At 43.7% G+C, this 17,432-nt stretch overlaps 1 protein-coding gene across 1 annotated transcript in view; it reads left to right on the plus strand.

Moving 5' to 3' along the window:
* DLEC1 (DLEC1 cilia and flagella associated protein) overlaps positions 1-17,432 on the plus strand; it is a 778,557-nt gene that overhangs the window by 696,303 nt on the left and 64,822 nt on the right. The window contains exon 39 of the mRNA XM_029587026.1: positions 307-468. Coding sequence (XP_029442886.1) covers positions 307-468 — 162 coding nt within the window. The remainder of the gene's footprint in view (positions 1-306; positions 469-17,432) is intronic.

Below are 17,432 nucleotides of genomic sequence, written 5' to 3' on the forward strand. Positions count from 1 at the left end.
GATAATAAGCTTAACTTAGCTAAGTAAATTGGGCATTCAACACACTTTTGAATAGCTCTTAGCGCGTATTGCAAGAGAGTAAAATAGAATGTTTATGCACAAAAGCTTTCCAGTTTTGTTCTGTGAGATTCAAAGGATACTGTTTGTCTTCCACATTAAGAACATAAATATGACAGCAGCAAATCTACTGAAGAATACATAGTTATTGTATAGTACTTATGGTAATAACCTATCCTTCTAGGACTAAGGTTAAGAAGTCTTACAAGTGGTATCCTTCCTAAGTTGTAGCATGCAAATGTCTTTTAGCTTCAGGTGTCCTTCTGCACTACTTTGGAACTGCTAACTTACCAGAATATGCCTGCTGATCAGATGGCTGTTGGAGTCCAGCTGCTTCAGTCTGAGAACGGCGAGAAGAAACTGAAGTTTAGTCAACATCTAGAAATTGAATACAGCAACAAGTCTGTGCAGGTAACTGTAAGAGAGGAAGAAAAATAAATGTTATCTATGTAGTAGTGTGATCATAATCAGCACATTAGTTTTCATGTAGGCTATATTGATGTCTTTTAAAAATCTGGACCATAAAGTTACTAGAATCATCCATTTGAAGAAGGGACTTATATGGTTTCAAAAGCTTATTTATATCATCATCTTTGGATAATTTGTATGTTGATCCTCATAACCCACAAAGAATCATCCAAGAACTAATTTCCATACCATTCTATGAACACTAGAAAGGACAATAGAAATCAAAAAACAGTATTAATCCCACTTAGCTAATAAACTAACGTTTATATACCTTGTATCATTTGTGGACGGGGGAAGTAATTGAGTGAAATATAAACCGTGTATCTTTATGTATAACTGTTTTATAAAGATAAATGTTAACATTTTAATGTTGGCATCCACCAATAACCAGCACATTGTTAGACATGGTATGATGTCCATTGAATATTAATTTGTTCTTAAGACTTTCATTTTAGTTCCAATAATAATGTTATTCTGTTTCACTTTCCAACATTCATTACCGATGCGTACTTCCTCTTGTGGATACTCTCTCGGGATAGGTAATAGGCCAGAAGCTTGCTGGAAGTTCTTATATGTCACTTTCTATCTAACCCATCCTCTTCCTTCTGACCAAATTCCTTCCTAGTCTTCTATTTGTCTGATCTGATCTGCTGAAGTGTGTATAGTTGTTGAAAGTTAGTCACAAATATATAAAGTTAGTCCAGTAAAAAGGTATCAACTGCAACTCATTTGTTGACTTTTATTTCTACTGAATTGTGAAAGAAAGGGCATAAGACACCTCTAAATTTTCTTAGCTCATAGTTAACCAGAACAGTGTGTCCAAGAAGGTATAAGCTTCCATAGTGGAAATCTGCAAGGCAGCTTTATGAAGTTCCATTAATATCTTCATGTAATATTACAGAATGCAGAAATGTTAACCTGCATAGTACCATAACAGATGATGGAACAAAGACCAAACTGGCACATCCAGTCTGTTCAGTTATTCCTGTCCACACTGTAAGGATGTATCCAAGCTGCTAGCCACAAAGTGTGACTATTGTAAGATATCTTGTAATTATGTCTATGTCTATCTCACCCACTTCATGCTTAATACCTTGGGTGAAAGTTTACTTTCAAAAAGGGAGTTAAATCATAATAAATAAATATAGAAAATGAATCTTTTCTTACCCAGACTCTCTCATTTATATGCTTATCATTTTGGGCAGATGAGTATACCAATTCTTCATTTAATTTACAACCAATTCCCCTCCCTTCTCATCTTTAACCAAAAATCTTTTAATGATTTAATGAAATGTATAAAGCAACTTTTCAACATGCTAGAACAGGGGTCAGGAACCTTTTTGGCTGAGAGAGCCATCAACGCCACATATTTTAAAATGTAATTCCGTGAGAGCCATACTAACTACAACCCCCCACCCTCCTGACTCCCCCAAGACCTACCAAATTAATCTACTACAACCCCCTACTCTCCTGACGTCCCCAAGACCTGCCAAATAAATTTACTACAACCCCCCATCCTCCTAACACCCCCCCCCCCCCCCAAGACCTGCCAAAAGTCCCTGGTGATCCAGCGGGGGTCCAGGGCTCGCAGACAAATCTTTAATAAAAAAGTAAAAATCTAACAAAACCCCCCACCCTCCTGACGCCCCCCAAGACCTCCAAAATTAATTTACTACAACCCCCCACCCTCCTGATGCCCCCCCAAGACCTCCAAAATTAATTTACTACAACCCCCACCCTCCTGACCCCCCCTAAGACCTGCCAAAAGTCCCTGGTGGTCCAGCAGGGGTCCGGGAGCGATCTCCTGGACTTGGGCTGTCAGCTGCCAGTAGTCAAAATGGCGCCAACAGCCCTTTGCCCTCACTATGTCATTGGGGTTGACCAATGGCGGCGGTAGCCCCTGTGACATAGTAAGGGCAAAGGGCCGTCGGCGCCATTTTTACTACTGGCAGCCGACAGCCCAAGTCCAGGAGATCGCTCCTGGACTGCTCCTGGACCCCCGCTGGACCACAAGGGACTTTTGGCAGGTCTTGGGGGGGTCAGGAGGGTGGGGGTTGTAGTAAATTAATTTTGGAGGTCTTGGGGGGCGTCAGGAGGGTGGGGGATTTTGTTAGATTTTTACTTTTTTATTAAAGATTTGTCTGCGAGCCAGATGCAGCCATCAAAAGAGCCATATCTGGCTCCCGAGCCATAGGTTCCTGACCCCTGTGCTAGAAGCTCTATTGCTCTCTAAATTACCAGAAGTCTTAGTCCTACAATGAAACAATTCACTTCAGTAATTAACATCCTAGCTCCACTAAAACCCAGGTCAACCAGATTCCCCAGAAATTTCCCTTGGTTCCATGAAGGTCTTCTCCTCTTGAAACAATTCTACCATCACTAAACAACTGGAATTCTCTATGAACCACCCAAATCAACTCGCAGTTTGTCTAGTCTGATCCTTATTTAGCTTTTGTTTAGATGATTACATGTCTAACTATTGTTTAGCCTGTTACTCAAAAAACTCACACTATTTATTGTTTATGGTTTATCCCAGGACAAGCAGGATGCTAGTCCTCACATATGGGTGACATCAGTAATGGAGCCCTATGTACGGAAAACTTCTGTAAAAGTTTCTATGAAACTTTTGACTGGCACCAGAGTGCCTACTGAGCATGCCCAGCATGCTATGATATTCCCTGCCACAGGGGTCTCCCTTTAGTCTTCTTTTTTCCGCGAAGCAGTTAGCCTCGCGGATATTAGGAGTCCTGTGGGATTCTCCACAACTTTTTCCTCACGGAAAACTCTAAAAACTTCAACCGCAAAGGGTCTCCCTTAGTTTAGACATCGCGGTAAGTTTTTACCGATTACGCGGTTCCGTTCCGTTTCCACAAATTTTTTACCTGAGTCATAGGCCGTCGACGGCTGTCCGGCTACAGAATGGCTACAGGTTTTAAAAAATGCCCAAAATGCACAAGGAACATGTCCATCACAGACCCTCACCAGGACTGTGTCCTCTGCCTTGGTGAAGGGCATGACGTGAAGAATTGTCCCTTATGTGCCACGATGACCTCGAAAGGTCGACGTCTGCGGCTCGACAAAATGGACCAGTTATTCAAAATACAACTGGTTACTGCTCCATCTACTTCCACACAATCGTCTCCGGCTGGGTCGATTAGGAAAGTCGTCCTGAAAAAACGTCATTCATGTGAGTCGGGAGACGCTCCATTTTCCTCCCCCTCGCCATCGTCCAAGGCGTCAACATCGGGCAGTGAGAAAGCCCGCGAAAAAGACAAACATCGCCATCGGCATCGTAGGCCGCATACGGCATCCGCTACACCGATACCCGGCGAGCCATCGACGGAAGACGGGGCACCGGTTAAGAAACCCCGGCTCCAGAGTACGGCTTCCGAACCATTGACAAGGCGATCCTCGCCGATTCCGGTGGAAGGAATCGTGCCTCCTCAGGGCTCTGAGGATGTGCTGATGTCGCCACCACCGCCTCCCCCCATGGGTGCTCTGTTCACACCATCCATGCGGGCGGAACTTGACGTTTATATACGCCAAGCGGTCAAGAATGCCTTCGTCGAAGCGATGCCACGACCTGCTACACCGGTTCTGCCATCGACACCGTTCACAATAAGATCGCCGATTCCATCGCCAGTACCCTCGATGCCGATGCCGAGGAAATCACCGCAATCATCGATAACGCCGGTTCCAGCCCTGATGCAGTCTATGCGGCAACCAGCGATGCCGTCCATGCCGATGCCTCACATTCCATCGATTCCAATGCGGCCACCGACCCCGATGGCACAATCGATGCCACCTCATGATTTGTCCATATTTCAGCCTTTGATGGACAGATTGGACACACTTATCCATGCCTTCTCCTCTCCACCACAAGATCTTGGTTCTGGTCAATATCAGGAACCAATGCCAGGTCCATCAGGTGTCATACCACCCATCAGACCACAAACACCAGTCTCTGAGATCCCATCTAAGCCTCCTAGGCCAACAGGGCATCCTCTGGACACTAGTGACTCAGAATTTTCATCTGAAGAGGATATCCTCTCTGAGCCATCACCACCAGAGGACAGGAGAAAATCACCACCGGAGGATCTTTCATTTTCAAATTTTATAAAGGAAATGTCTGAAACAATCCCTTTCTCCCTCCTCTCAGAGATAGACAGCAGACAAAAAACCTTGGAGGTACTTCAATTTGTAGATCCTCCTAAGGAAATTCTTGCCATTCCAGTTCACGAGGTCTTACAAGAATTGATGTACAGGATGTGGGAGCACCCTGGGTCTGTGGCGGCAGTCAACAAGCGTGCTGATGCCACTTATCTGGTTCAGCCCATCCCAGGGTTTCAGAAAACTCAGTTACCACATCAATCAGTGGTGGTCGAATTGGCCCAGAAGAAGGCCAAGAGGTTGAAACAGCATGCCTCCACACCTCCTGGGAAAGATAACCGGTTCCTAGACAATCTTGGACGGAAAATCTTCCAAGCTGCCATGCTGGTATCCAGAATAAATTCTTACCAGCTTTTCATGAATCAGTACCAGCGAGACCTGTGGAAACAGGTTGAAACACTTTCACACCAATTGCCTGACCAACTTCAAGATGGATTGCTAAGACTCGTGCACAAAGGCCTAGAGGTGGGAAAACATGAGGTAAGGGCCACATATGATTCCTTTGAGACAGCCTCCCGGTTATCAGCGTCAGGAATCACTGCTAGAAGGTGGGCCTGGTTGAAATCATCGGAGCTGAGACCAGAGGTACAAGAGCGCTTGGCAGATCTGCCTTGCCTGGGGGAAAACCTCTTTGGTGATAAAGTCAAAGAGGCAGTGGCAACAATCAAGGACCACTCTGAGACCCTTAAACAGCTGTCTCAGCTGCCACAAGAGCAACCTTCTCGGAGGCTTCCAAGAAGGGAACCAAGAAAACCATATTATCGCCCTAGGCGATATTATCCTCCAGCAGCCAGACCCAGACAACAGCAACGGCCTACTCAACGGTCACAACCTCGCCAAAGACCTGCTAGGCCTCAGCAGCCTCCACCTGCAGCGTCCACTTCTGGATTTTGAAATCCAACCAGAGAGCAGGAGCCATTCCCAAAATCCTTGTCCACAATTACCCGTAGGAGGCCGAATATCTCATTACCATCAAATTTGGACCTCCATCACGACAGACCAATGGGTACTCTCAATTACAACTCAAGGGTACCGCTTGGATTTCCTCACTGTACCAAACGAAAATCCTCCTATCCCATCTTGGACAGTGTCTCATCACTCCACAATTCTACAAACAGAATTATCCACCCTTCTGACTGCCAGGGCCATAGAAAGAGTTCCCAGGCCTCAGTGGGGCAGAGGATTCTACTCCCAATATTTCCTCATTCCAAAGAAAACCGGGGGCCTACGTCCCATCCTGGATCTCAGAAATCTCAACAAATTTCTCAAAAAAGAAAAATTCAGGATGGTGTCATTAGGCACCATGCTACCTCTTCTTCAAAAAGGAGATTGGCTCTGCTCTCTGGATCTTCAAGATGCTTACGCTCACATTCCCATTTTTCCTCCTCATCGACAGTACCTGCGATTTCTGGTGGAAGGTCAACACTTCCAATACCGGGTACTGCCTTTCGGCCTAGCCTCAGCACCTCGAGTGTTCACAAAGTGTCTTGCAGTAGCGGTGGCACATCTTCACAAGCAAAGAGTACATGTGTTTCCTTACTTGGACGATTGGCTCATCAGCAGTCAAACACAAAGCGGAGCTCTCTCTTCTCTCCATCTCACAATAAAGTTGCTTCACTCCTTGGGGTTTCTCATCAACTACGAGAAATCCCATCTCATACCATCTCACCAGTTGCAGTTCATAGGTGCAGATCTCAACACCATCACAGCGAAAGCCTTTCTTCCAAGAGACCGTGCTCAAGTGCTCGTTCTCCTAGCGCACTCTGTTCGCAATCAGTCTCGAGTTACAGCTCATCAGTGCCTCACCCTACTCGGACACATGGCCTCAACGGTTCATGTCACTCCCATGGCCAGGCTCACCATGCGCCTAACACAATGGACACTCAAATCTCAATGGATTCAAGCCATTCAACCATTGTCCACGCCCATTCATATAACACAAGATCTAAGATCTTCTCTTCTTTGGTGGACATCCACAATCAACTTGCTAAAAGGCCTACCTTTCCAGCAACCAGTTCCACAAGTGACTTTAACTACAGATGCATCCACCTTAGGGTGGGGAGCGCACATTGCTCACCTAAAGACACAAGGCACATGGACAAAGCAAGAAGCCTCCTTTCAAATAAACTTTCTGGAGCTTCGAGCTATACGCTATGCTCTACATGCGTTCAAGGACTGACTTTCGCACAAGACTGTTCTGATCCAAACGGACAACACAGTAGCCATGTGGTACATCAACAAACAAGGGGGCACAGGGTCGTACCTCCTTTGTCAGGAAGCAGCTCAAATTTGGGACTGGGCCCTAGCACACTCAATTCTGTTACGGGCCACCTACCTAGCAGGCATCCACAACACAGTAGCGGATCGCCTCAGCCGTCACTTCCAACCACACGAGTGGTCTCTCGACCCAACGATAGCAACCAAAATATTTCAACGCTGGGGTCAACCAACAATAGATCTCTTTGCATCCCATCTGAACTACAAAGTGAACAATTACTGCTCTCTCCTCTGGCAGCAGAACAGCCTACCAAGGGACGCCTTTGCTCGCCATTGGAGTTCAGGCCTGTTATACGCGTATCCTCCGATACCACTCATAACCAAAACTCTAGTAAAGTTACAACAGGACAAGGGGACAATGATACTCATAGCCCCATATTGGCCTCGACAAGTATGGTTCCCCACACTGCTAGATCTCTCAGCCAAGGATCCAATTCGCCTGGGAGTAGCTCCCAATCTCATAACTCAGGAACAGGGCCAGTTGCGCCATCCCAACCTTCAGTCCCTGTCCCTGACAGCATGGATGTTGAAAGCTTGATCTTACAGCCTCTCCACCTTCCAACCACTATATCTCAGGTTCTTATAGCTTCACGTAAACCTTCCACTAGAAAGAATTATTCCTACAAATGGAAACGGTTTACTCTGTGGTGCATTAACAAGGATTTAGATCCTTTCACTTGCCCCACTACCTCGCTACTAGATTACCTTTACCATCTCTCAGACTCTGGTCTTAAGACATCATCTGTAAGAGTACACTTAAGTGCAATCTCAGCTTACCATAACAAACTGGGAGATGCACCCATTTCTACACAGCTTCTCGTGAGTCGATTCATGAGAGGCCTCACTCACATTAAACCTCCAGTTCATTCCCCAAGCATACAATGGGATCTGAACGTAGTATTAACTAGGCTTATGCGTTCTCCATTTGAACCCATAAATACTTGTGAACTTAAATACCTTACTTGGAAAATGGTACTTCTCATAGCCATTACTTCAGCTAGGCGGGTCAGCGAACTACAAGCGCTAGTCACATACGAACCTTTTACGAAGTTCCTACATGACAGGGTAGTCCTCCGTACACATCCAAAATTCCTTCCTAAAGTTGTTACGGAATTTCACTTGAACCAATCCATAGTTTTACCAACATTCTTTCCTAGGACTCATTCCCATCAGGGTGAAAGAGCCTTACACACTTTGGACTGCAAGCGTGTGTTATCCTTCTATTTAAACCGCACAACAGCCCAAAGGAAATCCAGTCAGCTGTTTGTATCCTATGATCCAAACAAACCAGGTAAAGCAGTGGGTAAGCATACTCTGTCAAACTGGCTAGCAGACTGCATACAATTTTGTTATGAAAAAGCAGGCCTTACTCTTCAAGGGCGAGTAAAGGCACACTCAGTCAGAGCAATGTCAACTTCAGTAGCTCACCTTCGCTCTGTACCTATTCTGGACATTTGTAAAGCAGCAACATGGAGTTCTCTTCACACTTTTGCAGCTCACTACTGTTTAGACAAAGAAGGAAGACAAGATTCAGCCTATGGACAATCCGTCTTAAAGAACTTGTTTCCAGTATAATCCCAACTCCTTCTACATCCAACCTGCTGTGATCTTCGGCTGATTCATTCCATCAACAATTCTTCACTGTTGCTACATGACAAAATGATTCAGCCTCTAGCTTGCTAATCACCCATATGTGAGGACTAGCATCCTGCTTGTCCTGGGATAAAGCAAAATTGCTTACCTTGTAATAGGTGTTATCCCAGGACAGCAGGATGTAGTCCTCACGAAACCCACCCGCCACCCCGCGGAGTTGGGTCCGATACGTTTTATTATTTTATTTTTGGCTAACGCTATTGCTACAAACCGAGACTAAAGGGAGACCCCTGTGGCAGGGAATATCATAGCATGCTGGGCATGCTCAGTAGGCACTCTGGTGCCAGTCAAAAGTTTCATAGAAACTTTTACAGAAGTTTTCCGTACATAGGGCTCCATTACTGATGTCACCCATATGTGAGGACTACATCCTGCTGTCCTGGGATAACACCTATTACAAGGTAAGCAATTTTGCTTTATGGTGATACCAGTCTCCTAGTTTTAGTTCATGTTAGTTTTAGTTGTTCCAAGTCAAATATTCCTTGTTCTATGTAATAGCATTCTTACATGCATGTTAATGTTAAAATGTAAACCGAATTGATTTGTAACTCTGTTACATGAATTTCGGTATATAAAAATGCTAAATAAAATAAATAAATAGTACAAAAACTTTCCAAACCTGTTTTCTACCACCACGGGAGGCCACATGCTAAATTCTTCACAGATAAGATCACACTTCACATCTTCCTTAATATCTTCATCCTCCTCATCCACAGGATCATCTCAGCTCCCTCCAATCAGCACCATACTGTCTGACTTCAGAACCATCACCCCCCATGAGAAATAGTAAATACCCTCCATCCCACTAGACCCTATTCCCCCAAGATTTATTCACAACCTAAAACAAGATCTAGCCCCTTAGCTTTCCAATATAGTCAATCTCATCTCAAGGCATTCTTCCTGACATACTTAAAGAAGCAGTAATCAAGAAATCAGGTTCCGACCCATAATAATTGATAATTACCGCCCAGTCTCCAGCCTCCCCTACTTACCCAAATTAGTTGAAAAGAGAGTCTCCTTCATCTTCTCTGTTTCCTTGAGGAGAGAAACATCTTGCATCTTCCTCAATCTGGCTTCAAGAAAGTTCATGGCACTGAATCCATCCAATTAGATATCACCAATGGAATTTATTGAAATGGAAATCACAGTGATGAATCTATCCTAGTCTAAGAAGTAAGATGGGAGAATTAGAATGTATAGCAGTGAATGATGACATAGATTTAATTGGCATCTCAGAGACATGATGGAAGGAGGATAACCAATGGAACAGTGCTATACCAGGGTACAAATTATATCGCAATGACAGAGAGGAGCATCCGGGAGGCGGTGTGGCATAGAGTCCAACATAAGAACATAAGAAATTGCCATGCTGTGTCAGACCAAGGATCCATCAAGCCCAGCATCCTGTTTCCAACAGAGGCCAAACCAGGCCTCTAAATGCACAATCGAATCTTTATGGGTAGAAATCCCTTGTGTGTTGGGGAAGAGTATAGTGATAGGAGTATACTACCATCCATCTGGCCAAGATGGTAAGACAGACAGTGAAATGCTAAGAGAAATTAAAGAAGCTAACCAAATTGGTAGTGCAGTAATAATGGGAGATTTCAATTACCCCACTATTAACTGGGTAAATGTGTCATCGGGACAATCTAGAGAGATAATGTTCCTGGATGGAATAAATGACAGTTTTATGGAGCAATTGGTTCAGGAACCGATGAGAGAGGGAGCAATTTTAGATCTAATTCTCAGTGGAGCACAGGATTTGGTGAGAGAGGTAATGGTGGTGGGGCCGCTTGGCAATAGTGATCAAAATATGATCAAATTTGAATTAATGACTGGAAGGGGGACAGTAAGCAAATCCACAGCTCTAGTGCTAAACTTTCAAAAGGGAAACTTTGAGAAAATGAGAAAAATAGTTAGAAAAAAACTGAAAGGAGCAGCTACAAAGGTAAAAAGTTTGCAAGAGGCATGGACATTGTTAAAAAAAATACCATTCTAGAAGCACAGTTCAGATGTATTCCACACATTAAGAAAGGTGGAAGGAAGGCAAAACGATTACCAGCATGGTTAAAAGGGGAGGTGAAAGAAGCTATTTTAGCCAAAAGATCTTCATTCAAAAATTGGAAGAAGGATCCAACAGAAGAAAATAGGATGAAACATAAACGTTGGCAAGTTAAATGTAAGTCATTGATAAGACAGGCTAAGAGAGAATTTGAAAAGAAGTTGGCCGTAGAGGCAAAAACTCACAGTAAAAACTTTTTTTTTTAAACTTTATTTATTGAACTTTCATCTTTACAAACATAGTAAACATAGAACATTAGTCCACCGAAAACTTATTCCTCCCCCTTTTAAACCCTCCCCCCCCAACAAAAACCCACCCATAAATCCTCGTATATATTAGCTCACAACTTTAAGCCAATGCTGGTGAATCACCCTGATAAAGTTCCTGTGTCAGGATTAACCTCTGGAAATGAAAAAAGTTTATTGACCTTGCTCAGACGTTCGGGGTCTTGTCCAAATGCCATGGATCTCTGCAAGTGCCTGTGCGGGGAGCTAAATAATTTGTAAAAGCCACCCAAATTAGTGTAGTATGTACAGACTTCTTTGGCGCCTCTGTTATAAGTATGGCATGCTCCATAGAACATAGGCGTACCAGTTTCTGAAACAATGTTCGTAACTGGGGGGGCATTAGCTAGCCAGTTAGCTAAAATGATTTGTTTCCCCACCATGCCCGCCTTCAGTAGAAATAAACGTTCTGGGGTAGATAGTTTAGGATGTGATGATTCCTCCATCCCAAAAAGCCAAAGGTTGGGGGTTCAATGTTAAAGTCTTTTTCAAAAAGACCAAGCTGGGAGGAAGTGACGTCACCCCAAGGGATGGCTGCTTGATACGAGAGCTCCTCCAACCACTGACATAATCCCTGGAAATTATAACCATTGTTATTCCAAATTTTTGCAGCAAGCGAGGCAGTAACTTCACTAAACTTCCCAATGTCCACAAGGCGAAAACAAATTGATTTTAGAAAGTACTCCTATAAGAAATCGGAGGAGGATGGGAAGCCTGCATGTGAGGAGGAAATGGCGGCACCGGAGGTAATCACCCCCGAGATAGATAGCTCGGACGAAACGATAGCCCTGGATGAAGGCGAACTCCCGACAAAGTCGGAAATGAAATCTTGGTTTGCTGAGCTGAAAGACGAGATTACTAATAAAACGAATGATATAATGCAATCCATAGAGGAACTACAGGGTGAGATGGCCGACCAGGGACGCCGGATCTTTGAACTTGAAACACGTGTTGACGCCAACTGTGATAGTATTAAAAATGTACGCGAGCAACAAGCGCATACACAATCTGAGTTGGAAAGATTAAACGATAAACTTGAAGACTTAGAAAATCGATCGAGACGCCACAACATTCGATTCAGAGGAGTCCCGGAGTCACTGGAGAATGGAAATTGCGAGGAGGTAGTCAAACAGATCTGCGCCATGTTAATGGCGTCCACGGCAGCCCAGGTCAGTGAGGATCCTGATGGGGACATAAAAATAGATCGAGCACACAGGGTAATGGGACCTCGGGTAGCCAACAAACCTAAGGATATTTTGGCTTGCTTTCACGACTATACAAAGAAAGACCAGATTATGAACATAGCCCGAAAACAGGCCACGTGGCAATGGCAGGGGGAGGCCATTATGATTTTCCCAGATCTCTCACCCATAACAACCGGAGACGACAGGAGCTGAAACCGGTGACTGATTTTCTTCGTACAGAAAATATACGGTACCGCTGGCTCTTTCCATTCGGGATGAGCTTTTCACTGAAGGGCGAGACCCACCGAGTAAAAACTTTGCTGGAAGCGGCACAATTGATCCACAATGCAGGATATGATGGATTTGAACAACTACAGGCGGCACCTAAACCCAACAGCCGGCGAGAAGCTCACCCGCAGTGGCAGAGAGTGAACCGGGGGGACAAAAGACTGCGACGGAATGTGCACACTAATACGATCCCGGGAGCTGGTACTTGAGGATCAGGAGGTCTAACCAGGATGACTTCTGTCTGGGTTGCAAGGACGATATGCTGTCTATTTAGCAGAAGCATGGTCACTCATATTTGATGATACAATTTTAGGGTAACCATTGTGGGGTTATCCTTAGAAAACAAAGATGGTTCTTAGTTTGTGTTGACATGAGAGTTATTATATGGGATAGGTTGATATATATTAGATCACGGTTACACTTATGTTGGTTGGACTAGTGTCTCAGTAACCTTGGGATGGCTATTTCCTCTCTTCTCTTGACAAATTGGAAGGTGTGCGCACCCCAATTTCTGTGGACAATGGTAAAGCGGGGAGGGGAGGGGGATGGGCAGATGGGGGATGGGGACTTCATATAGGTATTGATATAGATATAAGTGCTAAAATCAGGAAGGTTGCAATTTCTATTCATGATGGGGGGCATTCAGGGATGGGAGGGATACTAATTAGAAGACAGGGCTGCGGAGGGCTATGGGGATGGTTTGTTTGACTATTTTATCCCTTAATGTTAAGGGACTTAATTCCCCGTATAAAAGGCACTGTCTCTTTTCGGAGCTGCGATCCTCTAACATATCCATCGCTTTTCTCCAAGAGACCCACCTTAAAAGACGACATGAATTACTCCTTAAACATCCCTCGTACCCAGCGCAGTATTGGGCAGCGAGACCTCTTCATCATAAATATTTGGGGGTAGGAATTCTAATTAATAAGGATTTAATGTTTGAAGAAGTAACATGTTATCGGGATCCTGAGGGGCGAATTATTATTCTAACTCTCATTATGGGAGGGGAAAAATTCACGTTGGTCAATGTATACGCCCCTAATTCAGGTCAAGGTCAATATTTTACAAGGTTAAACCGGTTATTGGAACAACATGCAGAGGGGCATATTATGATAGGGGGAGATTTTAATCTCACCCTTAACCCTCAGTTGGATAATTCAACGGGTGTGGCCATTTCCGCTGGTAGGGACTGTAAGGCCCTTAAGTCATTTATTGCTCATTGGCAGCTGATTGATGTTTGGCGCAGTTGGAATCCTAGGGGTAGAGTTTACACCTTTTACTCTGCAGCACACCGAACATATTCTAGAATTGATGGATTTTTGATTTCAAAAAGTTGTGTCAATCAGGTACAATCTCCCTACATAGGCCCCATTACTTTGTCAGATCACGGTTTAATTACTATCCGATATAAACTAAGTGCTTATGAGAGGGGACTTCAATTTTGGAAGTTAAATGAGAGCTTACTAGAAGATGATGTATTTGTGCAACAGATACACTCAGATATAAAGGATTACTTGTCAATCAATGACCAAGAAGAGACCTCACCTATGATATTGTGGGATTGCTTAAAAGCAGTGATCCGAGGGAAGTTCATTGCTAGGGGATCCTACCTAAAAAAATTAGGAAATAAGGACAAATCTGATACCTTACAACAATTGCATGAATTGGGGTTACAACATCAAAGATCAGGAGAATCTCATTTATTGGAGAAAATGGATAGCCTACGGGCTCATTTAGAGAAATTGGAGGCCGCCCAGATCGCACATAAACTTACAATCACTAAACAAATATACTATGAGGGGGGAAATAAAGCTGGACGACACTTGGCTAAAAAGCTCAAGGCACAACAGGTACAAAATAACATAGTCAAAATAAAGGATGAGACAGGGGGGGTGCTTACCTCAAACACTGATATAAGGCAGAGGTTTATCCGGTTTTACTCGGATTTATATGCCACGGATCATACCATTCCTATTCCAGGCATTGAGTCGTATCTTTCTCAAATAACATTACCTTCCATATCACCAGACACTCAGGAGTTCATGGACCGAGATATTTCCCCAGCCGAGGTTACATGGGCTATAAACAGCTTGAAAATGGGGAAGTCCCCGGGATTGGACGGCCTAACAGCGGTCTTTTACAAAACATTTGCTGGACTGGTGATACCCATATTAGTCGGGCTCTTTAATGCCTTGCAAGGTAATGTTTCTCTTTCGTCATCGGCCAATTTAGCAGGGGTAACTATTTTGGCGAAACCAGGGCGTGACCCAACTCTTTGTGGTTCATACCGCCCCATCTCCCTCATTAACTTGGACATGAAGCTGTTAGCCAAAATCTTGGCAAATAGACTCAATAACTTCCTCCCCCAATTAATACATGCAGATCAATCGGGCTTTATACCAGGCAGGATGGCCTCCGACAATGTTAGGAAAATTGTTGATCTTATAGGGGTGGCACGAACTCATAAGGTCCCTTTACTGCTACTAGCAATAGATGCTGAAAAAGCATTTGATTACGTACACTGGCCATTTCTTTTTCAAACTATGAGGGCGTATCAATTTGGAGACAAGTTTATTAGGTGGATTCAGAAACTATACGAGGCTCCACAAGCTTGTCTAAAGATCAATGGGTGTTATTCCGATCCTTTTGTCGTAGGCAGGGGCACCCGTCAGGGTTGTCCTCTCTCCCCTTTGCTATTTGCCCTATTCTTGGAACCATTCACGCACCACATACGAGTTAATGATCGTATTCAGGGGATGGGTCTGGGTTCCTTTTCCTCTAAGATGTCCCTTTTTGCGGACGATATTTTATTTACAATAACCAATCCCGGAGAATCCTTAACGGCGCTGTCGGAGGAGATCTCGGCCTTCAGTGGGATTTCGGGATTCAAAATAAACTGGGAAAAATCGGAGTTATTGAATGTAAATGTATCTGCGGAGGTGGTTGATCAACTTAAAAAATCTCACCCCTTTCGGTGGGCTAAAGGGAAATTGAAATACTTAGGGATATATATAGGAGGTACGACCGATCTCTTTCAAATTAATTACCCCCCATTGCTCACAAAAATTTATAAGGAATTGGAAGAATGTGATCGGTACCCCATCTCGTGGCTCGGACGATTAGCAGTTATAAAGATGAACATACTACCTCGGCTCCTGTATTTATTTCAAACATTGCCCATAGTGATACCTACCAAATTACTGGATAAATGGCAAAGTAGACTACTAAAGTTTTTGTGGAAAGCGAAACGCCCACGGATTAAGAAAAAAATCCTATACCTTCCCAAGTCTCAGGGTGGTTTAGGGTTGTCGTATCTACATGGCTATCATGGAGCAGCTCACTTAAAAGTGGCTGTAGAATGGAATAACCCCCAAACCTCGAAACCATGGGTACAGTTAGAACAGGCTATGATGGGTGAGTTACCATTATCGGCCATTCTTTGGCAAGACAGACGAACGTGGAACCCATTGGTTAGCTTGCCTGAGACTGTGTGTGCCACTATGGAGGTGTGGCGTAAATGGCGGGCAGGATTGGTTGGCTCTAGACAAACATTTTATAACACACACCTGTTCCACCACCAGTCCTTTCGCCATGCTGCGCAGTCCCGGAGACTTCAACATTGGAAAATATTGGGTATCATAAAAATTTCTCATATTTGGGAACCAGGGGGTGCTATACCATTTCATGTTCTGCAAGAGCGTTATAATCTGGAATCCAAGGATCTATATTTTTATAATCAATTAATACACTTCGTATCCCATACATTACAGGTGGGGGATCTCGCACTGGGACTGTCTCATTTTGAGGTTTTGTGCCAACAAGTAGCAAAGACCCGTAAACATATTACGCGTCTTTATGCCATGATAGTGGGTACTTCTAAGATTAAAGAGCCACATATCACTGCTTGGGAGAGGGATTTAGGTGTTTCATGGCCAGTGGACTCATGGCATCGGTTAGCACAGGCTCTGGGGAAGGGACTTATCTCTTCAACACATATAGAAAATGGCTACAAGATGCTGTTTCGGTGGTATTGGATGCCCGCTAAACTGCATCGTATTCAACCGTCTCAGTCTAATAACTGCTGGAAACAGTGCCAGGGCATAGGCACTTTTTTCCACATGTGGTGGGAATGCCCTAAATTACAATTATTTTGGGAATCAGTTTCTTGCTGGCTAACCACAGTTTTTGGTAGAGTGGTGGTTCTTACACCAGCACAAGCACTGCTCAATAAAGAGGACTCAGATCTTACGGTATTACAAAACACCTTTATTAAATACACTGTAACGGCATCGAGGGGGGCTATAGCCAGGATGTGGAGGGGGCCAGAACTCCCATCCATACGAGATATACAAAGGTTGATGATCACGATACATACTCTGGGGGAAATTACAGCACACAAGCATAAAACGTTGACTAAATTCCAAAAGATTTGGCAACCATTTGATGTATGGAAGGCTTCCAATACTATTTAGAATCCAGGAAGCCCTTTGTGGTTCACTTTATAAGATTGTTTTCTAATTACTGATATATCTCCTTTTATCCCTTAATGAGATTGACCTTATGTTATCAGCTGGGATAAACACTAGCACAATGAATATCAAATGCATAACTATATGAAGGGGGAGGGAGGGGGGTTGAATAACAGTTAAAACCTGTATTTTGACAATTCATGGATTTTATGGATGAGTTATATGCACGAGGAATTGCATTTTCTGTGTAATCTTACATGCTGCAGTGCATTTTTGGAATGTTGTTCTTTGTTGATTGTCAATAAAATATTATAAATTAAAAAAAAAAAAAAAGACCGAGCTGGCATGACACACCTGTCTCCAAAACTGGGATAATATTCTACACTCCCAAAAACAGTGAAAAAAATTACTGTCCTGGTCTGCACATTTCGGAAGTAAGACGTTTGCGTAATTTTCATTTGGTGAGCCCGTTTGGGTGTAATATAGCTCAACCAGAGAAATCTGTACTGTGTTTCTTGTA

This window comes from Rhinatrema bivittatum, chromosome 2 (assembly GCF_901001135.1).
Source record: "Rhinatrema bivittatum chromosome 2, aRhiBiv1.1, whole genome shotgun sequence".
Taxonomy (NCBI): Eukaryota; Metazoa; Chordata; class Amphibia; order Gymnophiona; family Rhinatrematidae; genus Rhinatrema; species Rhinatrema bivittatum.